The sequence below is a fragment of the Ascaphus truei genome, chromosome 6 (assembly GCF_040206685.1).
Source record: "Ascaphus truei isolate aAscTru1 chromosome 6, aAscTru1.hap1, whole genome shotgun sequence".
Classification (NCBI taxonomy): domain Eukaryota; kingdom Metazoa; phylum Chordata; class Amphibia; order Anura; family Ascaphidae; genus Ascaphus; species Ascaphus truei.
In genome coordinates this window covers 100,508,469-100,534,085 of record NC_134488.1, presented here as the reverse complement: position 1 = coordinate 100,534,085, position 25,617 = coordinate 100,508,469, and the positions used below count along the sequence as shown (strand labels likewise).

At 42.6% G+C, this 25,617-nt stretch overlaps 1 protein-coding gene across 3 annotated transcripts in view; it reads left to right on the top strand.

Moving 5' to 3' along the window:
- ODAD1 (outer dynein arm docking complex subunit 1) overlaps positions 1–25,617 on the top strand; it is an 84,721-nt gene that overhangs the window by 39,720 nt on the left and 19,384 nt on the right. For all 3 annotated transcript variants that reach the window (XM_075605360.1, XM_075605358.1, XM_075605359.1), the window contains 8 exons: positions 2,816–2,915; positions 8,564–8,753; positions 9,287–9,409; positions 10,453–10,566; positions 10,854–10,921; positions 14,065–14,252; positions 15,090–15,224; positions 22,080–22,162. In XM_075605360.1, coding sequence (XP_075461475.1) covers positions 2,816–2,915; positions 8,564–8,753; positions 9,287–9,409; positions 10,453–10,566; positions 10,854–10,921; positions 14,065–14,252; positions 15,090–15,224; positions 22,080–22,162 — 1,001 coding nt within the window. The remainder of the gene's footprint in view (positions 1–2,815; positions 2,916–8,563; positions 8,754–9,286; positions 9,410–10,452; positions 10,567–10,853; positions 10,922–14,064; positions 14,253–15,089; positions 15,225–22,079; positions 22,163–25,617) is intronic.

Below are 25,617 nucleotides of genomic sequence, written 5' to 3'. Positions count from 1 at the left end.
ATTTACTTTATGGCTTAGTACTAGTTAGGAAATATTCCCCCTGAATGCTAAGGTTTGAAGTGCCTCTTCGGCATATATAGAATAAGGCCCTAATGGGTCATTGCAACATTTCTCTGCAACATATTAAAGGCACTAAATGGGTGAACCCAAAACAGAACAAGTTGTTTAGTTTCTAAGATATGACATTTCCCATCCTGAAGCGTTCAAAGAGGCCTAGAAAGAAACCAACTGCATTTTCACTTTTGACCCCCCCCCCCCCTTTAATAAATAGAGAACGGGAGAGTAAGTTTATCATCACAAGGCTTGGCTCCTGGCCCATGTCAGCGAAGGTTCTCATCTGTTTAAAGAAAGAGAAAACTAAAGACCCATAGAAAGTAGTGCAAGTAGCTGCAGTTTAAAACAGCATTTCATTCAAAATCCTAATGTTTTTTTTTTATAAATCAGTTATGTAGTATTAGATATGCCCTTTTTAATCATTTCTTTACGAAGTAGGATTCCTTGCTATAAGAACTATTTAGGAAGCTGCACCACTTCCTCTTTTGAAATAGGCAGCCATATTGTGTGCCCTGGGAAGCAGGATCATTGCCGATCGATCACTGGAGAACAGATCGATCGGCAGCTTACATATTGTATTGCCGTAAAGGCAAGGAACTGACCCTTTCAGATAATATTTCTACACAAACATTGTTTGGATACAAGTGTAGCAATGTAGAGGCAGTAATTCAGGGGTGTGCAAACTGGGGGGCACAAGATTTTGTAGAGGGGTGCAGAGTGAAGCAGGGTGGTGATAGAGGCAGGAAAGGGGAGATGATGGCGGGGTGGGACACCAGAGTTAAGCAGAGGAGCAGTCGGCAGAGGAGTTGGGAGTTGCACGGAGGCAGAACAGGATGGTTGGGGAGGAGCGTGCCCCAGCAGTCCTACTCGGAAGTCTTTCTTACTTCCGGTGTCTGTGCTGTTACAACACGCTCCTCCCCTGCCGTCCTGCACTGCCTCCGTGCAACTCCCAACTCCTCTGCCGGCTGCTCCTCTGCTTAACTCTGGGGACCATCGTCTCCCCCCGCCTGCCTCTATCACCACACTGTTTTACAGGTAGGCATGGAGGAGGGGGAGAGAGCTGGAGAAGGAGAGAGGGCTATTTAATATGGTAGTTTCGCCGGCCAATCAGATCAACAGGTAACTCGCTGGTCCAAAGGACGCAGTGAGAAAAAATTCCAGATCAACAAAAATATAACATAAACCGGTATCTAGTGCAACAGTAAAATAATGTGCACTAAAATAGGAGAGTTAATGTAAAAAAATCCGAATGGGGGATACCGAGCAGAGCACCCCATCTGACACCCACTGGGAGTCAAACTCTGAAACCGCCCCAGTGGACTCGGCGTACGAGTACTCTGCCCGGATACGGGAGCGCACCAGCGTGCTGAACATGGCCACGATGTTTGTTGGGACCTCCCTCTACAGACACTGCTTCCTGGTTTTATAAATGGCTAGCTAGTCTGGCGCAGCTAAAATAAATATGGTACACGGACTCCCGCTCGCCACAGAAGGGGCAGGTGGTGGGGGAGTCCGTGAAGTGGGCCAAGTACTCTCCCGTGCTCAGTGCACCGTGGAGGTCTCTCCAACTCAAATCCCCGGCGGGACGGGGAACCAACTCTGAATACAGTTCCCTCCACTGGGGCCTCTCGCCCTCGTTTGCAGGAAGTACCTGCCTCCAGATGGTATCGGGTGGGCAACAAGGGCGAGGTAGTGCACTGTATGGAGCACATAAGAGTATAGGCCTTGAGGAGCAAACTGCAGGAGGCGGAGAGCTGAGGAGGAGGGAGTGGAGATGAGGGGGGAGATAAAGGATCAGGGAGAGGATGGGGGGAGATAGAGAAAAATTGCAGTCAGTACTACTATGCTGATTTATTTAAAAACAAACCTATAACATTTGCAATGTTTTACTGTTTTAAAAATGTTATACCGATTAATAAAAAAAAGTCATGTGATTTGGATTACATCAGGCAGGGGGGCCTGACTAATATCATGGGTGAAAAGGGGGGCTCAGTGTAAAAAATTTGCTCACCCCTGCAGTAAGGTACACGCACAAATCTGCTATACAAGAGAGAACGTCAAAGTAACAAATTATCCGCCAATGGTCCGGTAGTAGTAATTAATCAGGTTCGCCAGATAGCAGCAGGGAGTTGTAGCAAGTGCTTCAATATAATGCCTCGGATATAGTGGACGCAGGCGACGGAGCACATGGTGTCGCGCGCCTGTCACCCGAGCGATCTGTGGACTCACGACGGGGAAGCGTGGCCGCGAAGTCACGAGGCTTGTTCGCCCTCATTGGTTGAATCGTGCATGTGAAGCTGCCGTGACCCGGGTGTCGGCTCAAAATTCTGCCGCGCAGTCGCTCTTCATCGCGCGCACTATGCCCGGCCCGATAGAGCTGCTGCATTTTGTTCGTGCGCGCCATCGCTCACACTATGGACGCAGCCTTAGGCTGTGAAAATAGACTAGTTGCTCAGCAGCCCAGTCTGTATGTTATAAGACTGGCAGAATTATATCATTGTATTACATTATATCATATATTACATTGATCACGATTTCATACATTTATACATGATGTGGATGTTACAGGCAGGGGTTATAGAAGTGCCGTAAATTATAATTCTGCTAGAGAGTTCTCAATTTACAAATGGGACTAAATGTATTGGCCCATACTGCAGTGTTTAAATAATCCACACAAGTTGCCCTTCAAGCTAAAACGCTTTGTCATAATATATTCATGCATCTTTTCTTCCGATTATTGTGCCCATGCTTTGTATTTCAGCGGAAAGTGAGCTGACCAAGCTGCAGCGCAAGTTTCGCCTGCAGGAAGGAGACCGTCAGGCCTACAGCATCGAGTCCCAAGAGGTTATCAGGAGGCAGCTGTATGTACCGTTCCCAAGATCTGTTCAACTAATCTGCTATAGTCTGACATCCACCTCTGACAGACTGCCCTCTGCTCCAGGCCCTTTTGTCTTAATGTCATGTCATTAGCGCAATAAGGTACTCTGGGATGCACAGTCTGAAAAAAATGAAACATCACAAGACTACTGTACCTGCTGTAGCTTTCATTTTGTATCCTCTTTGCGGGAGGAAGGGCTAGTTATACCTTGCTCCTCCAGACTTTGCAGACACTATCTGCAGAAAATGGGTTGCGTAATTACTTGAAATCCTGCAAATCTAGTAAAGGGCATACAAGTATTTCAATCATCAGGGTTATCTACTCAGCTGTTTCCACTAAGAGGGGTGGACTAGTTACACCAGTGATTTTCAACCGGGTTTCCGTGGACCCCGGGGGTTCCGTGACCGCCAAGGGGGAGAGCTGGGACAACTCTCCCAGCTGTCCCAGCCCAGTGGCGCAGCGACACCCCACATAGCAGTGACCCGGGGGCTCCCGAAAGCAGCAGCAGCAGCTTCCCGCTAACAGCTATCCTTCCTCTCTTTGCTGCGGTCGGCGCCGGAAGTCGCGTCATCTTCCAGCTGACAGGAGGGAAAGAGAAGATCGGGTAAGAATGTCTATGTGTGTAAGACCTCGGTCCCGCTGCGCTCGTTGGCGCGGGCGGCCACACGCGAGTTCCCCACCAGCAGGGGAATCCTGCGGAGCCGGTCCCCCCTGGCGGCACAGCGCACTACACGCTGTGGCACGTCAGCCGCTATGTGACACAAGAAAATGGTGTTTCCTAGCGTTGACGCGTCACGTGGTGTGGCTGTGAGCCAATGGGGAGGGGAGGCTTCGGGAGGAGGAGAGGCTTCGGGGAGCGGGGAGGAGTGTGGAGGGAAAGCAGCGTGAGTGCCTGTCTGTGTGTGTATGTGTGTGTGTCTGAGTGCGTGAATGCCTGCCTCTGTCTGTGTGTGTGTGTGTGTGTGTGTGTGTTGCTTACCATCAGCAGCTCCAGCCCGAGTCCGTGGAGGGAGGGGGGGAGAGTAGCGGGTCCCTCCGCTCAAGCCACGACCCCCCCTCCCTGTCAAACCTCCCACTCCCGGACACCTCCCACTCCCGGACACCTCCCGCTCCGGCTCCCGCTCCCTACAGACCGCATATCGCGGTCTGTGTATGTCAGCGCACCGCCTGTCCGCTGACTCTGGGAGCGGGGCCTTAGCCTAAGTGAGAGGGGGAGAGAGAGTGTGTGTAAGTGAGGGGGAGTGTGTGTGTGTGTGTGTGTGTGTGTGTATATCGAAGAGAGAGAGGGAGAGCGAACATGAGGAAGAGAGTGAGCATAAGACTAAGTCCATGGTTCTGCAAACACATTGACTAAAGGCGTTCATCGCGCCCATAGACCGCGTGGGCACGTGCGCAACAGCAGGAAGGGGCGCGCGTTGCGCATGAAATCAGTTGAAACTAATTTTTCTGCGCGATGGGCAGGTCACGTGAGCGGTTTGCCCGATGAGGGCGAACCAGCTCAGTGACGCCCCTAGGCACGCCCCCACGGCACGTCTACCATGGACAGAAAACGCACACGCTTCACGTGGGTGACATCGCAGCCTTCGCATGCCTCCGTGCGAGTGAAGGCTGTATGGTCTTAGCCTAAGGGAGAGTGTGTGGGGGAGAGGGAGCTTAAGGTTGTGTTTATAGCTAGGGCGACGTGACCGCGTGACATCAGCAGTCGCCGTTGTAATAGCGATTCCTGCTTATAGTGCAAGAGACGAGAGGGTGACCGGGGGTGTGGCGGAGGCGTGGCCGTGAGTGGTTCGCCCTCATTGGCTGAACCACTCACGTGCCACTGATGTCACACGACGATCGCTGAAGTAAAAATCCTTTGACTACCAGCGATCGCGACCGCGTGACGTCAGCCGTAGCCGTCACGCCCACTATGGGCACCCGCGACGGACTGCATATACTTGCTATGGCGCTGCGCAACGTCCCAGTCGCTGTAACCAGTACTATAAACGCGGCCTTAGGGAGAATGTGAGTGGGGAGAGGCACAAGAGACGGGACGAGAGGCGGGAGGCGAGGGTTGGGGTTCCCCAGAATTTCACAATCGTATTCTGGGGCTCCTTAACCAAAACAAGTTTGAAAACCACTGAGTTACACATTTTAAAGTAAGTGACTTCTACAACATTTCAGTGCTTGGTACATAGCCTTCAGGATTCATGCGCACGGTATTGGTGAACCATTCCCTCTCCCCTTCCCCTCCCAATCGCAACCATAGAGGCTTCCAGATCCCAAGACCTTCTCTTCCCCTCCCCCCCCCATTATTAATTGCAATAAACATTAAAATCTCACCTGGTGCTGATGAGTCAATTAGGCCCTATGGAAAACATAGAATTTATAGTGCATTACACGTTTGCACCGTTTCCACTACTTTCTGAAAGATACTTTAACTGTTGTAATTGTTGCACTGGAATAAATTGGATTAAAACTGAAAAACATTTTTAGAAAGAAAAAAAAAAAAAACAACTCTCAAGGCAGATTTAATTATTTATTTACAATCTTTCAGCTCAGATGTTTCCAATGCGGATGGGAGTAAATTAAATTCAGTCCTCATCTGATCTTGTGACTGTAAGGAGGGCGTTCAGCAAGATGCGACGGCTGTTATTAATTATTAACGACAATTCACTTGAATGGCCATTAACACTAAGTTGTGAAAACTGTTAGCAATTTTCCATCACAATTTTAATAGAAATTCAATTTTGTTGTTTATTGGGTAAACTCCTCAAGACTGGGTCTCATTCAGACCGCTGATGAGGTTTGCAACTTAAAGCCGCAGTCTCTGGTATTTTTCTTTAGTTTGTAATACCTGATCCACGGGGAGGAGGGAGCCGATCCGCAGTCCACTGACCTCCAGGGAGTCCCTGGATCCCGACATACTTTAAGTTTTTTTCCAGTGGACATTCTTACCAATTTGAGACAAAACGGCTGTCCGGGACGGCCTTGCTCCATTGGCCTGTAGAGATTCTCAACATCACCAGGAGATGTTTCAGCTTTCTATTGGCGATCACCAATAATTGGTCATTCAAGGAAAATTATCAATTTAGTAAGCGGTGATACTCCATAAGGCCCCTTCTAATAAGATGCCTTACGGACAATTGTAGTGCAGTGTCGGAAGATGCCCGAGGCACGTTCTATAGTGCCGGGCGCGTGCGGAATTTTAGTTGGCTGACATGAGTCAGCCTTTTTATACAAGGGCCGCGTGCGCGCACGGCAGGGAGAGGGGAGCCGACAGACAGCGGCGAAGATGAGGAAAATCATCTTTTCGCGCCGCTGCCTGCGCTCAAGTGTGTGTGTGTGTGTGTGTGTGTGTGTGTGTGTGTGTGTGGGTGGGTGTGTGTGTGTGTGTGTGTGGGTGTGTGTGTGTGTGGGTGTGTGTGTGTCAATGATTGCAGAACGAAAAAAAAAATATTTATTAAACTTTTGTTTCCTTTAAAAAATACTATCTAGGACTTCCTTTCACTCACACAACCCATGCACACACACACACACACACACACACACATACATATACATACCTGCAGCTCCCGGCTCTATAGACAGGAAAAGCATGCGGCACGTGCACGCGCGTTCGCATAGGCACGCACGGCAGCATGCTGTATATAACAGCCCTTATGGAGTAGTACCGCTTATTAAATACCATATTGCCCATGGTCTTCTTAATGGAAATTGCTTTGATATAGAAAACATGAAACCAGGAGAGTTTTAGCCTTAGCATTTGTAGGGTTTATGTTGTATCAAAGGGACAGAAAATAGCAGTCATATTTATCATAGTTACATAGTAGACTAGGTTGAAAAAAGACATGCGTCCATCAAGTTCAACTTATGCTAAATTTAGACGACAGATACTTTATCCTGTATTCGTACTTACAGTATGTTGATCCAGAGGAAGGCAAACAACAACCCCAGTGATATATCATCCAATGATAGTACAATGGAGTACAATTTTAGGCACCAATCCTAAGAAAATACATTATGGAAATAGAGAGAGTGCAGAGAAGAGCCACCAAATTAATAAAGGGGATGGACAATCTAACTTATGAGGAGAGGCTAGCTAAATTAGATTTATTTACATTAGAAAAGAGGCGCCTAAGAGGGAATATGATAACTATATACAAATATATTCGTGGACAATACAAGGAGCTTTCAAAAGAACTATTCATCCCACGGGCAGTACAAAGGACTCGGGCCATCCCTTAAGGTTGGAGGAAAGGAGATTTCGCCAGCAACAAAGGAAAGGGTTCTTTACAGTAAGGGCAGTTAAAATGTGGAATTCATTACCCATGGAGACTGTAATGGCAGATACAATAGATTTGTTGAAAAAAAGGTTGGACATCTTTTTAGATGGGAAAGGTATACAGGGATATACCAAATAAGTATACATGGGAAGGATGTTGATCCAGGGATTAATCCGATTGCCAATTCTTGGAGTCAGGAAGGAATTTATTTTTCCCCTTATGAGATATCATTGGATGATATGACACTGGGGTTTTTTGTTTGCCTTCCTCTGGATCAATAAGTAAGTATACATATAGGATAAAGTATCTGTTGTCTAAATTTAGCATAGGTTGAACTTGATGGACGCATGTCTTTTTTCAACCTCATCTACTATGTAACTATGTAACTATATCTCATAAGAGGAAAATACATTCCTTCCTGACTCAAATAATTGGCAATCAGATTACTCCCTGGATCAACATCCTTCCTATGTTTACTTATTTGGCTTATCCCTGTATACCTTTAGTTTCTAAAAAGATATCCAACTTTTTTTTTTTAGCATATCTATTGTATCTGCCATCACAGTCTCCATGGGTAATGAATTCAAGATTTTAACTGCCCTTACTGTAAAGAACCCTTTTCTTTGTTGCTGGTGAAAACTCTTTTCCTCCAACCTTAAAGGATGACCTCGAGTCCTTTGTAATGTCCTTGGGATGAATAGTTATTTTGAAAGCTCCTTGTACGGTCCCCGGATATATTTGTATATAGTTATCATATCCCCTCTCAGACGCCTCTTTTCTAATGTAAATAAATGTAATTTAGCTAGCCTCTCCTCATAAGTCAGATTGTCCATCCCCTTTATTAATTTGGTGGATCTTCTCTGAACTCTCTCTAGTTCCACGATGTGTTTTGTGAGGAGTGGTGGACTTGTAGATAATTGACTTGTAGATATTGGGGGAGTATATTTGCATAGATATGTGCCTGTCTGGTTGGCATACAGTAGTGAAAGTTATTTCTTAGTTAGATACTCAGAGAACAATTGAACAACTTACAATTTCACATAATTCATCTGAAATGTGCCAAATGTTTTATATAAAGAAAAGTCCTATAACGTCTGATCTACAAAGCAATGCATGGAAAGTTTGATATTTTCTAATGTCATAACCTTCTGGGATTTTTTCATCAAATGTACTGGTATCCTTTAAAAAAAAAGTATTCTTAGAAATGTAATTGGTATTTGTGCTTTAAATGGACATGTTAAAGCTTTATCCCCACCAGTTGGTGAAGATGAAGCTCAATATGTCAACTTAATTCTGAAATTGGTTGTCCCTTAATAAAGCAGACTTCATGTGTTTGTTTCCGGTTCCTTCGTGGACGCTTATGCAGGGCAGAGATACAGTCACTGGAGAAAGAGCGGCTGGAGCGGCTGAAGGACATAGAGATCTCTGAGAGCCGAAGCAACCAGGCCCGTGACCATGGAAGGAGTCAAAAACTGAATTCTTTGCTGGGGCAGCAGGATGACTTGGACGAGCAGCTGGCCAGAGAGAAGCAAACCATTGCTGATCTTGAGCAAGAGGTAGAAATTGCTTGGATGGCGGTGCAGCTGCCTTTGAAAAAAATTGTGGGACCAAAATTGCAATATGCTGGGTACAAAAAGTTTAACGGCACATAAAAAACAGCAACAGACAAACTCTGACGCGTTTCAGCCGCCAAGGGCCTTTGATCAAAGAGCAATGGTTCTCGCACCACTCAAGGACCACTAGTCACACCAAGTTTTAGAAATCCATGCATTTGCACAAGTGTCTTGCTTAAAACAGGATCTGGTGTGCAGCCGTGAGGGATGTTTGCAGCGCTACAATCCTAGATTATTCACTGTCTCTTTAGAAATAACTGACAAAATTGTTGTATTACTGGAAGAGAAAAGCATTGCAGATCTCTCACGGCTTAAGGGGTTAAACGTATTCATTTGATCACGCATGCTTGAACGCCAGTGTTATAAATGAGAAATATATTCAAGAGTCCCTCGCCTGGCCCTGGTTACATTTTAACAGATGGCAGTCGGTTCTGGAACAGATAGATACGTTGAATGAACACTTCTCTTTTATGTAGATCAGGTCATGGGAGAGGAAACTGTCTGGGCAGAGGAAGCAGGTGAGGGTGTCTTCAGGACCCATACAACAAAATGCCCAGGCACAGAAAAATGTAAAGGTGATGGAGAACAGATTGGACAGGGTAAGTATTTCAGGATGTTTAGATATGTGCTTCAGCATATGTAGCCTAGACAATTCAGTTTTTTTTCCAGTGGGGTGCAGCTGTCAGTGATGAACCGAAGGTAACCTACGTTTAACATGTAAATGTGTATATCGGCTTACATTATTAGACGTTTATCTGATGTGAGTGCTAGATTTTAAATGAAATCCCATGTAGGCCTAGTTATGTGTCCAAGATAATTTTTTGGAAAATACCAAGCTGCCATGAGTAAGGGGACCCACAAAATATTACGAATCGATATTTCTCTAAAACTGTAAATGGCATGAGGATTTCACAATAAAGTGTATGAGCGGGATGAAAAAGTAAGGTAGCAGCAGTTTATAGAAAATAATTATTTGTTGGCTCTGCTATGTGGGGATTGCAGTCTACATCTGTAAAGTGCATGAGATAGAGATCATCCTGCTCCATGATTACAAGTTAATCCTCCCCCCCTAAGGCTAAAACTGGGGAATAGAGTCGAGATAACTCAAATATAAAAGTAAACACATGCTTTACCAAAGATTTCATCACAGACACAACTAAAAGCTTACAGTAACACATTTCATTGTAAAATTGTTTGTATACGCAATTTCTTTTGTATTTTGTACTCTCTACTCCCAGATTTTATACTCTATTTATTTATTTTTAAGCATATTTCATATATACTAATTTCAACAGCAAAAAATTCCCCCTACACCACGTGTGTGCAAATTAGAGATACATGTGAAATTACTTAGGATTGCTTGATTTTTCAACCCCTCCCCCCCCCCCCTTTCTACTTGATTTCTTTGTTTCACATTCCCAAACCATCTTGGTGTATTATACTGGGGTAATGTAGATATATAATTGAAAGTAGCAATTTATGTTAGCAGCATCTTTGGAGAACTCCTTACATTTGCTAATATTACTTATTTTCACGAATCCCAATTGTGATACGCTTACTCGTGTCACATTGCATTGCCTGTTTGTCATCTGTTTTCCCACCTTACCTGTTTTCCCACCTTTCCCATTCTCTTGACCATCAGGCACTGACCAGATTCAACGCTCAGTTAGCAAAAAATGCCAACATGCGAGAAGAAATCGACATCCTGAGAATCGATCGATCCCGCTTTGAGCAGCTCTATAGAAAACTGGAGAAGGTGAGAACTGAAGAGGAGCAGAGTAAAATAAAGGAAGAAGGTTACATGACCAGTACTAAGATAAATGAGCCGTTGTACAAGTAGGCACTCTTCCAAAATGGTACGATTTAGTATCAACATTTATTATCAGTTTTTCAATGTGAAAAATGGAGTAACTGGTAAAACCTAGGACAGAAGTTGTGCAAGTGTCTTAAACCGGTCACTGGGCGAAATGGTGCATAGTTCCTTGTCCCAAAGGGGGTGACATTGTATTTGCTATTAACAATCTTCTCTTTGACCTGTTTCAGGAATTGCTCCAGACAAGAAAGGAGATTGGCACTGTGGTTGATGACTCATCTGCAGCATATGAGGCCAGGTACCCTAAGCAAAGCTCTACTATTTGTCTTTGTATGTATACTATAAACATAATCTCTTATATTTTGTATAAGGTGTACAGTACACTTCCATCCTATCTGAACAACCTCCTTTTGCCAATGCGAGTCTTCCTTGAATCTATTATTACTCTTAGACGTCCTCTTTCAATGTTCCTCTAAATAAAAGATATTGAAGGTACTACTGTATTTGTTGCTACAATATCTGTTTTACCTCTTTGGCATTTCCCTTATAATATCTTCATCTTATCCTAATTTCTGTTAGCATTATATTGACTTTCATTACATACAAAATGCTATAAAGCAAGCTAAGTATGGAGTTATTTTACTGTCAGCACCATCTTAAATTGTTTTTAGTTAAGCACAGAAGAACTTCTTGCATACTGTGCATATACAATACGATGCACTAATATATAGATAGAAGTTCGGCTTACATCTAAGTTTGAAGAACACAGCCACTTATCCAGACAGAGGCTGCAGCTGTGCATCTGCTTTGCCCCAAAGGCGCACAGCCTGATGGGGCTCCCCAAGAGCGGCACCCCTCTGCAAAGGACCAGCGTGCTAAGGGTTAACATTTGCTTGTTCTCTGTGGAACGTCAACCCCACCCACTGGAATGTTAACGAGCCATGAGTACACAAAGAGCTTTTGTTCACAGCTGCATTGCATCTCAGCCACCCACCCCACAGTGCATCTGCTTTGCCCCAAACGCGCACAGCCTTTGGCGCAGCCAAAGGGTGTGAACCGTTTGCTGCCGTTCGCTGATGTTGGTTGATGTTAAAGCTGCTCTATTTCTATCTGAAACTCCTATGCCCTTTATCCCCTGTACCCAATTTTCCAACTCTATCTGTCCTATGAAATGTCTGTGAATTTACTGTATAACCTCTGTTCTTTTAATGTAACGATGTATTTTTTATAACTCTGTGCCCAGGACATACTTGAAAACGAGAGGTATCTCTCAATGTATTACTTCCTGGTAAAACATTTTTATAAATAAATAAATACCAAACATGTAACAAAGTTAACTTTTTTGCAATTTAGCCTTAACTCTACATCAGTGATTTTTAACCTTTTTTTGGTTAAGGAACCCTAGAATTAGATCGTGATATTCTGGGGAACGCCAACCCTCTTCCCCCCTGCCCCCCTGTTCGTCCATCTCTCCTCTTCCCTCTCTCTTTTATGCCCCCCCCTTATTCCCTCTCACACTCTCATCCCGCTCTCACACTCTCTCTCCTCCTTTCACACTTTCTCCCCCCTCTTACATTCTCTTCCTCCTCTTACACTCTTTCCCCCCTGTGACGGTAGGGGCGTAACCAGGCTCTCAAAAAAGGTCAAGCCCATGAATGGTTACCCCTGATCCGTATATTGGAGTTTAGGAGGGTCAGCTCTTGAGTCCAGTAACTGTACATGCATAACTTGTAATGTGCAACAATAAAGAATTGTATGTGTTTTTGCCTTTCCATGGATGCCAGCAAGCAGGGATTGCTAGGGCATGAGTTTGAAGGGGGGTTTCGCAGAGAAAGTATTGTCAGAATGTGCCTAGGTATTTGGGGTCCAGAGTTGTTGGTTCCCCTCAAAATGTACCCAGGAATCATGTCTGATTGCTGGATACATGTAGGCACATTGTCCCGGCAATATCTCCCCTTGAAAACGCTTGTGCGACTCACCGCTAGGGTTCCCTGCTTTAGCACAACCCAGAAAGGTAAATGGGGCAAAGGGATGCAAAGTGTCCCTGTAACTATGAGGGGTCCCTAGGTTAAGGGGGATACCCAGTTAATTCCCAGGTAGCCCAGAACCTGTAGTTGGGTTCATGGGCACTCCAACCATAAATACCTGTATAAGGTTTTGAGGGGACTCTTAGAGTCCAGTCCAAGTCCCTTAAATAGTGTGTGGGGAATAAAGGCTAGTAGAAAAATAAAGTGCAGCTTTCTATTCTATTCCCCATACCAAGAGAATTAGGAAGTATTAAAAGTATATTTTATTAACACTGTGTTTAATACTGTAATAGTGCTGTATGTACTGTTGTGCAATGTATATGAGCTGGGACTTTCGTAACCAATGTTCAGACAGGCTGCCAAGGCTGGCAAGTTGGTGCCAGGAAGTCTGCTGGACATCGGAGATGAAAGCCACCAGATGATGCCTGAGGTGTGAAAGCCATTTGGGTAGCAGGGCAAGACTCAAGTACCTACGTCCTGGGATCAATGGCAGTTGTCCGGGCTGCCATTTGTTCTTCCAGACTTGGAGGAGCCTGACCCAGCGGGTGGCATCTGAATAGTAAGGGACAGAGGTGGAAAACTTGCGCATGTCCCTTGGCAGATTCAGATTCCCCGCTAACCTGGCTTTCCATACCGGCTTCGCTTTGATTGGCTACTAAGAAAGTTCCCACGCTCTGATTGACTGTAGTATTTTGTGAATGAACTCCAAGAACTACAAGAAATCCCTCAGCCAATCAGTTTGGAGATTCTCAGCCCCAGAAGGACGGGCGGGCTTTTTTAAAGTGCTCTTGCGCGAATAGCAAGGCACCGGCTTCAGAAAAGTCTGCCCGGAAAATATTCTAAGTCTAGCTTTTTGCGGCCAAGTTCCCAGAAATAAACGTAGCAGTCGCTTTGGGGATTTCAAGCCGATTTTAGTTCCAGGACATTTGATACTAAGTCCCGGTCAAGGAAAAACTCTTATTTAGAGTGCCCAGCAGCTAGGAAAGTCTAGTTCCCAACCCCAGACCCCCAGTAAGTGTGCTTTTCGACTGTATTTTGTGTTCCATTGTGTGTATACCCTATTTATGCGAATAAATCTACAATTTCTTTCACTTACCTGTTTTGCTCAATGAATGATCCTGGTAAAGGTGTAAAATAAACCTGGTCTCCCGTGACACCCCTTTTACAGTCTCTGCTCTCTCTCATTCTCTCCCTCCCCCCTCACCTCTTACACACACTCACCACATTGAGTGCCTCACGGGAGCCCAGTTGAAAATGACTGCTCTAGATATTAAATATTCAGTTTGTGGAATTCAGATGTTTGATTTCCTGTTGTTTTTACGACCGTATATATGCTGCTTCCAGTATTGAGGAGTTAAACATTTTATGGGTGTTTGGATGTTTGGTTTTGACTTTCCTTCTTCTATGTGTGAAGGGACGAGGCCCAGACAAAGATGCTGCAGCTAAAGGAGAAAGCAGAGAAGGACCTGAGCCAGCACACAGCCGAAATCAAGGAGCTCCAGCGCATTATTGATCATGACCGCAGGCTGAAGGAGTTCATGGGAACCAAGACTCAGGAACGCTCCATCGGTGCGGAGGTGCTTGATGCACGGCGCAAGCGAGGTAATGACGTCTCATGTCAACCACCATAATACAGTATAAGGAGAGCTGGAAACTACCAAGAACCATTGTGATTTAAAAAAAAAAAAAAAAAATTACTAATGATTCATTATACAGAATGGGGAGAAAAGCACGGACACACTTGTCATATTGGCTAACGAAATGTGCTGAGTTACAAACGAAACAGTTTCACTGTAGCAAGAAAGAGAACATTTGCTATAGAACTAATGATTTAGAGAAGAACTACTGTACCTGCATTAATCTAGCAGACTAATACTACAGTGCAGAATGTGAGTGACAAGGGATTCTGTTCTTTAGCATCAGGGCACAATGTAAGAGACTTGAACTTTGTAATTTATTTGAGGTATACACACTAAACACCAGAAATTAAACAAAAAATGGACAAATACCATTGTATGATTTTTACTGTTGGAGGGATTCCTCTGTATCCATGTTATTTACATTTATAATGAAACGTGTTGTCTTATTACTAAATTATCAACGTTTCGCCCCCTGCTCAGTCCTTTTCCAATATTTTTCTTGTCTTGAGAAAGGCCTGTGTTGGGGCCCAAATGTTCCTAATGTAATAATAAAACAACATGTATGATTATGTCCACTGGAGTGCCTGCCTGTACTTCATGTATACAGTTATTATTACCATAGTGTAATACATGACGGAGCATCCGTGGACGATAGCTGGGTCTTCAGAGTACTCTCTTCAGCTTTCTTCAATGGTTGGGCTAATTCTTGAGCTGTCAGGGAATCTAAATGAGAACCAATTGCAAGTGAGAGATACAACCTCTTTTAAATTCACTAATTGATTTATTTAATCCTGGACAGAGAAAAACGAACTAGAAAAGAAGAAGAGGGACCCAAAGGAGGAGACGGTAGAGACTTATGAACAAGCTTTCCAGCAGATTCAGACTGTCACTGGCGAAGATAACCTAGACATCCTGGTGACCAGGTTCATTGAAGGTATGAAAGGCGTCACAGTCAGTATCTGTCATTTGTCCACTTACTCATAATATAGAGAGAATGCATTGGGCCACACTGTATTAATCACTTGTTTGTTCAGCCAGTGCTTCTAATACATGAAATCGGACAGTAACCCAAATGACCATGAACTGACAACTAATAAGAGCTAAATACTTCTTAGTTCCATCTTCTCATTATCTCCTTATGAAGGGTTCTCCTACTATACTTGTGTTTGGAGGCAGACACGGTTTAGTTATATTCACTGCTATTATGTCTTGCAAGGTGCTGTCAAGCTTTACATAGTTACATAGTAGATGAGGTTGAAAAACTTCAACCTATGCTAAATTTAGACAACAGATACTTTATTCTATATCTATACTTACTTATTGATCCAGAGGAAGGCAAACAAAAAACCCCATTAAGGGGAAAAATGAATTCCTTCCTGACTCCAAGAATTGGCAGTCGGATTAATCCCTGGATCAACATCCTTCCCATGTATACTTATTTGGTATATCCCTGTATACCTTTCCCATTTAAAAAGATGTCCAACCTTTTTTTGAACAAATCTATTGTATCTGCCATCACAGTCTCCATGGGTAATGAATTCCACATTTTAACTGCCCTTACTGTAAACAACCCTTTCCTTTGTTGCTGGTGAAATTTCCTTTCCTCCAACCTTAAGGGATGGCCCCGAGTCCTTTGTACTGCCCGTGGGATGAATAGTTCTTTTGAAAGCTCCTTGTACTGTCCCTGAATATATTTGTATATAGTTATCATATCCCCTCTTAGACGCCTCTTTTCTAATGTAAGTAAATCTAATTTAGCTAGCCTCTCCTCATAAGTTAGAATGTCCTTACCCTTTATTAATTTGGTGGCTCTTCTCTGCACTCTCTCTAGTTCCATAATGTCTTTTCTTAGGATTGGTGCCCAAAATTGTACTCCATATTCAAGGTGTGGTCTTACTAATGCTTTGTAAAGGGGCATACTTATGTTCACTTCCCTTCCATCCATTGCCCGTTTGATGCAAGATAAGATCTTGTTTGCCTTTGCAGCTACTGCATGACATTGGGCACTATTGCTAAGCCTGCTGTCTACAATCACTCCTAAATCCTTCTCCATCAAGGATTCCCCCAATATATCTCCATTTAATTTGTAAGTCGCCTTTTTATTCTTGTATCCCAAATGCATAACCTTACATTTATCTGTATTAAACCTCATTTGCCATTTACCTGCCCACGTTTCCAGTCTCTCCAAGTCCTTCTGAAGAGAAATTACATCCTGCTCTGATTCTATTACCTTACACAATTTAGTATCATCAGCAAAGATGGAGACTTTGCTCTCGATCCCGACCTCAAGGTCATTAATAAACAAGTTAAAAAGCAGGGGTCCCAGTACCGATCCTTGTAATTCCCCGGGTGTGATCTAGCTCCCTTTTTAAATATAGGCACCACATCTGCTTTACGCCAATCTTGTGGTACTGAGCCTGTGGAAATGGAGTCCTTGAATATTAAATATAATGGTTTTGCTATTACTGAGCTTAACTCCTTGAGAACTCTTGGATGTATGCCATCGGGGCCAGGTGCCTTATTTACTTAAATTTTTTCAAGTCGCTTATGAACTTCTTCCTCAGTTAACCAATTGGTCATTAATATGGAGGTTGTGGCTTCCTCCTGTGGCGCTACTATTGAACTTGATTCTTCCCTGGTAAACACAGAGGCAAAGAATTTGTTTAATACCTCTGCTTTTTCCTTATCTCCAATAATCTGCCTACCCATCTCACACTGGAAGGGTCCTATATTTTCTTTTCTCGTTTTTTTGTTATTAAGGTACTTAAAGAACTTTTTAGGGTTGACCTTACTTTCTATTGCAATCCTTTTTTCATTATCCATTTTTGCTAATGTGATTGCCCTTTTGCAATTTTTGTTACATTCCTTATAATTCTGATACGATGTCTCTGTCCCTTCTGACTTAAAGAATCTAAACGCCTTCCTCTTCTTGTCCATTTCCTCCCCTACATGTTTATTTAGCCACATTGGTTTTGACTTATTTCTTTTATACTTATTACCCAAGGCTATACACTGATAAGTGTGCTTTTCTAACAATGTTTTAAAGACTGCCCATTTATCTTCTACATTTCCCCTGCAAAAACATCATCCCATTGTATTACTACTAGATTAGACCTCAGTTTATTAAAATCTGCCTTTCTAAAGTTTAAAGTCTTTGTTGAACCCAAGTAATCTGTTTTTTGATAATTTATTTCAAATGAGACCATGTTATGATCACTGTTACCCAAATGTTCCAGGACTTGAATATTTGTTATTACTTATACATTGTTTGATATGATCAAATCCAGAAGTGCCCCTCTCCTGGTTGGTTCCTCAATAATTTGGGTCATATAATTATCTTTAAGCACCCCCAAAAACCTGTTTCCTTTTGTTGTAACGCTAATCTCATTGCCCCAGTCTATGTCTGGATAATTAAAATCCCCCATTATGCAAACATGACCCAGTTTTGATGCCTTCTCCATTTGCAAATGTATTTTAGCTTCCTCAATTTCACAGATATTTGGTGTTTTATAGCATATTCCCACAAACATTTTCTTTATACTTTTACCTCCACTGCTAATTTCTATCCACAAGGTCTCTACATTTTCATCATTCCCTTCATAGACATCATCCCTTATAATAGGTTTTAGATCTGGTTTAACATATAGACATACTCCACCTCCCCTTCTATTTGTTCGATCCTTCCGAAAAAGAGAATACCCCTTTAAATTAACTGTCCAGTCATGAGTTTCATCCCACCATGTTTCAGTAATGCCTATGATATCATACTGCTCCCTTGTAGCTATTAATTCAAGCTCCCCCATTTTATCTGTCAGGCTTTTTGCATTAGCAAGCATGCATTTAAGTTTTGTTTCAGCCTGTACTATTATCTTATCTGCTCCTTCCTTTCTGCTCCCACTTGGTTTAGTCTTTAGAAGTTTTCTAGTATTATCTCTATATTGACTATGGGTATCTCGCTGCTTGTCAAACTTGCACTTGCCCCCATTCTACCTCCATACCACCTTGTATCCTCATCTATTTCATTTAGTTCATTATCTGTTTCATTCCCCTCCCCCTGCATCCTAATTTAAAATTTCCTCCAACCTTTTTAGCATTCTTCCACCTAGCACAGAAGATCCCTCTTCATTGAGGTGCAATCCGTCCCTAGAATATAGATGGCACCTCTCAGAAAAGGAGTCCCAGTGCTCTAAAAACCCAAACCCCTCCTTCCTACACCACTTTCTTAGCCATGCATTCACCTCCCTGATCTCTGACTGTCTCCCTGCGGTAGCGCATGGCACTGGTAGTATTTCAGAAAATACTACCTTGGAGGTCCTTGCCTTAAGCTTTTGGCCTAGATCCCTGAAATCATTTTTCAGGACCCTCCATCTTTCTCTAACTTTGTCATTGGTGCCAACATGTACCAAGACTGCCGGGTCAATCCCAGCCCTCCCCCAACACTCTGTCTACCCGATCCGCAATGTGCCGAACCCGAGCACCCGGGAGACAACAAACTGTTCGGTTCATGCGGTCCCGGCAACAGATTGCCCTATCTACCTTCCTAATAGTGGAGTCCCCTACCACCACAATCTTTCTTTGCATCTGAGCATCCTGAGTCCCCACTGTGCTGGAGGAACTATTCCCCTGGCTGCTAGAGGAATTAGTCTCCCCCAGCCTTGCCATTTCTGCCCCAACATTCCCAATATCTTCACTCAACATGGCAAATCTATTGGGATGTGTCAGCTCAGAAACGACCTGCCTCTCCCTACTCCTGCTTCCCCTTCTAACTGTCACCCAGCTACCTACCTGCTCCTCACTAACAGCAACTAAGCTACCTACCTGCTCCACACTAAAAGCGCCACCATCTGCACCACTAGTCGAAGCAAGGGCCTGCTCAGTGAGCTCTAATTCCCTTTCAAGATTGCCAATGTCCCTCAATATTGCAAGTTGCCTCTTCAGATCAGCAATCTCGGATTCTAAAGAGACCACCTGCTCACACTTCTCACAGCGGTATGCTCATTGGAACAGCTGCTCCAAGTGCACATACATGTGGCAAGATGTGCATTGAGTGGCATTTTCAATCCTGCTCATTCTAGCAACTATGAAGGTTATAAGTACTAACAGTAAACTGTACTTCAATAAACTATACCTTGTTAAACTGCTTCCTTGTTCAAACTGCTTCTGGTTCTAACTGCACACACTTTAACCAATCAGCACTTCAATCAACCACACAGATCAATCAGTACACGCAAGATCAGGATTCCTTAGAAGCCTCTGTTTAAATAGGGACACCCACCAGGTGTGTTAGGTTATCAATTAACTAACCCCACCCACTGCAGGTGTGTTAGGCCAGCCAATTAACCAACCACACCCACTCTGCCTCAGGCAGGAGAAAGGGGGAAAAAAGTTACAGGCTTCAAATTACAACACACTTTAAAATTAGATTAACCCACTGCACACTCCCCAAAAACAGCGACCCCTGCTAGTATACCCAGTACTTCCCTTTCCTTCTGGTTCTAACTGCACACACTTTAACTAATCAGCACTTCAATCAACCACACAGATCAATCAGTATACGCAATTTGGGCAATTGGGGTGCCTATTGACTGCCTGATGGTTTAGGGTCAAATGCAACTTCGATATCTGTAAAGGATTTGCACTGATGTCCATTACCTCCGTGTAGACTATATTTGACAAAAGGTACAAAGCTTACCAGATGGCGAAATATTAGTGAGTTCCAAAAAGCCAGACAGAAAAAGACAACATTTGTTTACCTGCCTTTTTGATTGAAAGTGGCAGATATTTCTTCCTGCAAGGCGGTGCCCGAGGCTTATTTTAATCTCTTTTTATGCTGTTAAAGTAAATTCCCTGGAGAGAAAAAAGGGAACTGTTTTAGTGGATTTTGATTATTACACTTTGTTTGGTAAAGTACATAGAAATAAATTAACACTCGTGAATACTAAAGTTCTTTATACAATTAAACACAGGCACAATTGTCCGCTGGTTGAGGTTACTCATATTTAGGTTGACTCACCTAGGGACACATACAGTTGACGCTAATCATGAACTGGGGACACAACTCTCATTATTGTCCTCACATAGTAATTCATATCAGAAGAGCCCATTTATTACAGGCCCATGTGGCAGCGAAAGGGTTTAAGGGGCTGCTTTATCACATTTCCATTAGTGGTAGCACTATTGAGGCTCTTCAGAACCCTGTAATTCTAATCTCCAGCACATATTTTCAACACACATCAATAGATTGGTCATCACTTGAGTCTAGGCGCAAAGTTCACCTTTCCTGTCTTGCCTTCAAATACTTTCTGGGCAAGCTACCCGCCTATCTGAACAAGCTCCTCATCCCTACCACATGCAGCACTTATCATCTGAGATCAGACTCCAAAAGACTGTTCATGGTCCCAAGGCTCAACAAAGTATCCGGCCGCTCCTCCTTCTCTTACCGTGCACCCCAAAACTGGAACAGTCTATCGGAGACTCTAACAGCCTCCACCAGTCTACGTTCTTTCAAAACTAAAGCTGTCTCACATTTTAATCTGTTCTGTAACTGTTACATACGCAAATAACATATATTGTCTCTTACTGTGCATGGAATGTCTTGTATATAATGTGTAATGTAACCTTGTTCACTTAATGTAACAATGTATTTGTAACCATGTAGTTGTCGTCATAACTCTGTGCCCAGGACATACTTGAAAACGATGTATTCCTGGTAAAACATTTTATAAATAAAATATTTGGTTTTTATTTCCAGCATTTGTGGAACAGCAGGCAGTACAATTAGTTTTTGGCCCACTCAATGCAAAGAACATACACCTGTAATTTATTTCACAAAGGGGGGCAAAACAAAAAAAATAATGTGCAGAGAGGTAAATGCAATAGTAACAAAAAGTGCTAGAACCCTTCTAAATGAGGGTTCTCAAGAGTAATCGGTGTGGAAAATATAATATGCGATCTCTAGTACCACAAAGTAACGTCACACGTCGACCACTGGCTTTCACTTTTGGCTTTGTACAAAATAAACTCCATCCAGTTAACTGACCCTTTGGTAAATTGCAATTAATCTATGATTAACAGTTGGGAAGCTTTTAATAAATGTTAATTGATGTATTTGTTCTGGCTCATTTGTACATGAAGATGGATAGATATTGGATTTATCGTTGGGTATGTTGAGATTATAATTTGTGCCTTTCTCGTACTTGAACTTTTCTGATATACAACACTCTTATCATGTCATCTTTTCACATGCTAAGAAATATCTACCAGTGTCAATATCTTTTTAAGGCCAACTGTCTGAAAGACAGAATTAATGAGTACTTATGTTTTTGTCTTTAGACATTAGCATGGTGTCACAGTGAATTAATGTGATTTAATTCCCTGACAAATGCATACAATAGAGTGAAAGACTTATCTCCGTGCAGCTGACCTGCAACAATTTGAGCAGGGAAGCAAAATCATAATTTATTATAAGCTTTTTATGCTTAACATAACCTCCTTTTAAAGGGGTATTCAGACTGAAATTTGCAGGTCATCCCGTTAAAGGATAATTTAGCTAAGAATGGGTCAAGGTGACACTTTCAGTACAGAATTGTTATGTTTTGTATCCAATCATCTCTCCAGACAGGTCTGCTTCTTACTGAACAGCAATGTGGTAGTGGGCCCTACAATAGAGAGGGGGTTAAGAAATCTGCTCTTCTAGAAGAAGTGGAGAAACTTGCGCACTGTATCTTCTATATACAAGTGAGTGTACCTGGCAAGGGTAACAATTTATGTTCATATGTTTCTTTTGCAGTGGAGGATCGGAACTTTGCCTTATTTAATTATGTTAATGAGCAAAATAATGAAACAGAGCGACTGATGGAGCAAATCACGGAGGTGAGAATATACAAGCTTTCGGATTACTCCCTGGATCAACATCCTTCCCATGTTTACTTATTTGGTATATCCCTGTTTACCTTGCCTTTCTAAACAGGGGTCCAACCTTTTTTTTGAACAAATCTATTGTAGTTGCCATCACAGTCGCCATGGGTAATGAATCCCACATTTTAACTGCCCTTACTGTAAAGAACCCTTTCCTTTGTTGCTAGTGAAATCTCCTTTCCTCCAACCTTAAGGGATGGCCCTGAGTCCTTTGTACTGCCCGTGGGATGAATAGTTCTTTTGAAAGCTCCTTGTACTGTCCCTGAATATATTTGTATATAGTTATCATATCCCCTCCTAGACACCTTTTCTAATGTAAATAAATCTAATTTAACTAGCCTCTCCTCATAAGCCAGATTGTCCATCCCCTTTATTAATTTGGTGGCTCTTCTCTGCACTTTCTCTAGTTCCATAATGTATTTTCTAAGTAGTGGTGCCCAAAATTGTACTCCATATTCAAGGTGTGGTCTTACTAATGCTTTATAAAGGGGCATAATTATGTTTACTTCCCTTCCATCCATTGCCCGTTTAATGCAATATATGATCTTGTTTGCCTTTACAGCTTTACAGCTACTTATCCCCATTTAATTTGTAAGTTTCCTATTTATTCTTGATCCCAAATAAATTTACATTTGAATCTATCTGTATTAAAACTCATCTGCCATTTACCTGTTCAAGTATCCAGTCTCTCCAAGTCCTTCTGGAGAGAAATTACATCCTGCTCTGATTTTACTACCTTACATAATTTAGTGTCATCATCAAAGATGGAGACTTTGCTCTCGATGCCAACCTCAAGGTCATTAATAAACAAGTTAAAAAGCAGGGGTCCCAGTACCGATCCCTGAGGTACTCCACTCACAACTTTAGCCAAACCTTAAAAAGTTCCATTTATGACAAATCTCTGTTGTATATACTTCAATCAGTTTTCAATCAAGGTGCAAATATTTTTACAGAGTCTAATTTGCTTTATTTTGTACATTAGCCTCTTGTGTGAAACCGTATCAAAAGCCTTTGCAAAATCTAAGTAGACCACATTAACTGCATTATCCTGGTCTAAAGTCCTACTTACCTCCTCAAAGAAACAAATAAGGTTATTATCCGTATTAAACCTTCAAGTAGCTTCCCTACTATTGATGTCAGGCTTACAGGTCTGTAATTCCCCAGTTATGATCTAGCTCCCTTTTTAAATATAGGCACCACATCTGCTTTACGCAAATCTTGTGGTACTGAGCCTGTTGAAATTGAGTCCTTGAATATTAAATGTAATGGTTTGGCTATTACTAAACTTAACTCCTTAAGAACTGTTGGATACATGCGATCGGGGCAGGTGCCTTATTTACTTTAATTTTATCAAGCCGCCTATGAACTTCTTCCTCAGTTAACCAATTGTTCATTAATATGGAGGTTGTGGCTTCCTCCTGTGGCACTACTATTGAAATTGATTCTCCCTGGTAAACACAGAGGCAAATAATTTGTTTAATACCTCTGCTTTTTCCTTATCTCCAATAATCTGCCTGCCCATCTCACACTGAAAGGGTCCTATATTTTCTTTTCTCATTTTTTTGTTATTAAGATATTAAAGAACTTTTTAGGGTTGATCTTACTTTCTATTGCAATCCTTTTTTCATTATCCATTTTTGCTAATGTGATTGCCCTTTTGCAATTTTAGTTACATTACTTATCATTCTGATACGATGTCTCCGTCCCTTCTGACTTCAAGAATCTAAACGCCTTCCTCTTCTTATCCATTTCCTCCCCTACCTGTTGATTTAGCCACATTAGTTAAGACTTATTTCTTTTATACTTATTACCCAAAGGTATACACTAAAAAGTATGCTTTTCTAACAATCTTTTAAAGACTGCCCATTTATCTTCTACATTTTTCCCTGCAAAAACATCATCCCAATGTATTCCTCAGTTTATTAAAATCTGCCTTTCTAAAGTATAAGGTCTTTGTTGAACCCAAATAATCTGTTTTTTGATCAATTATTTCAAATGAGACCATGTTATGATCACTGTTAAAAATATTCAAGTCCTAGAATATTTGGGTATCACTTCTACATTGTTTGATATTACCAAATCCAGTATTGCTCCTCTCCTGGTTGGTTCCTCAATAATTTTGGTTCATGTAATTGTCTTTTAGCACCCCCAAAAACCTGTTTCCTTTTGTTGTACTGCTAATCTCATTGCCCCAGTCTATGTCTGGATAATTAAAACCACCCATGTTCATTCCATTTACCCTGAAACAGCCCAAAAACACAAATTCACATCAATGGGGTTTTGTGGCCGCAAACCACTCGAACGGTCAGTTTTCAGCATATGGAATTTAAATGTCTCGCGTCCGTGGGAATAAAATGCATAGGAGATACCGACACCCCATAACGGGACATGTATCTCGGGAAGAAGGAGGTCCCCAGACCTGAAATCAATACGGTTCTGCTCCGGAAACCCCCTGCTCATCTACACTAGTATTAAAATGTATATAAAAATCTTTTGATCGCTGGCGAGATATGCGCAGGGAGAGGCTGTTCTCTCTGTGCAGCTGAAATAAATCGCCTGGTAAGCCCTTTTGAGAGAGGCGAAGATCACGTCGCTGGCTACTCGCCCGTTTTGGGAATTTTGTTATCACAGGTAATCGAGGCTTTCTGAATACCGTGATAGCAACACTCAAAAAACGATTTATTTTTATGAAGACCCCTTAAAAATTTCCTTTTGATAAATCTGGTGCAATTATTTTGCACTAGTTTTGCCCCAGTTTTGCAGCCAGGAGACTTTAGTAAATACACCCCTTAGTGTTCTAAAGAAGTTCATCCCAAACCTTTTACAATCACTGTATGAATTTAGGGTCGCCTGTAAAACGCTAACGGAATCCTTGTATGACAAGCAGCTACATGACGTGGATGTGGTTATTTGTGTTTCATTCAAATATCAAAGTATCTGTGAATCCAATGACCTTACTCAGGAAGTATGTATGACAGTGGTAGGTCCCATGAAATACGTCAAGGAGTGCATGTGTGGCCCGGGGCCCGTGAAGCATTTGCAGCTCCCCACTAAGTGGAAAGCACGGAATCCCCGGAGCTGAACCGCGTTAATTCCAGCTCCGTAGACCCCCTGAAGGTGATGCCGATATCTAATGCAGGTTTAAATGTCCCGCATCATGAGGGCCAATAGGAAGCCGCAATGGGATGATGTCACAGCATCATATTGACCCACGTGACGTGACACCTTTAAATAGCCATACTGTGTGCACAGCCATGGCTGCTACCGGCAGCCCCTTCAGAGGTATGTATCTCGAGAAGCAGGGGGTCCCCGTAGCCAGAATTAATGCTTTGAAGACCCCCTGATTCCCATCTAAAGTAAAAAAAATAAAATGAAAAACTCAGGCGGAAGTGGCGCTTTAAAAGGGCTGC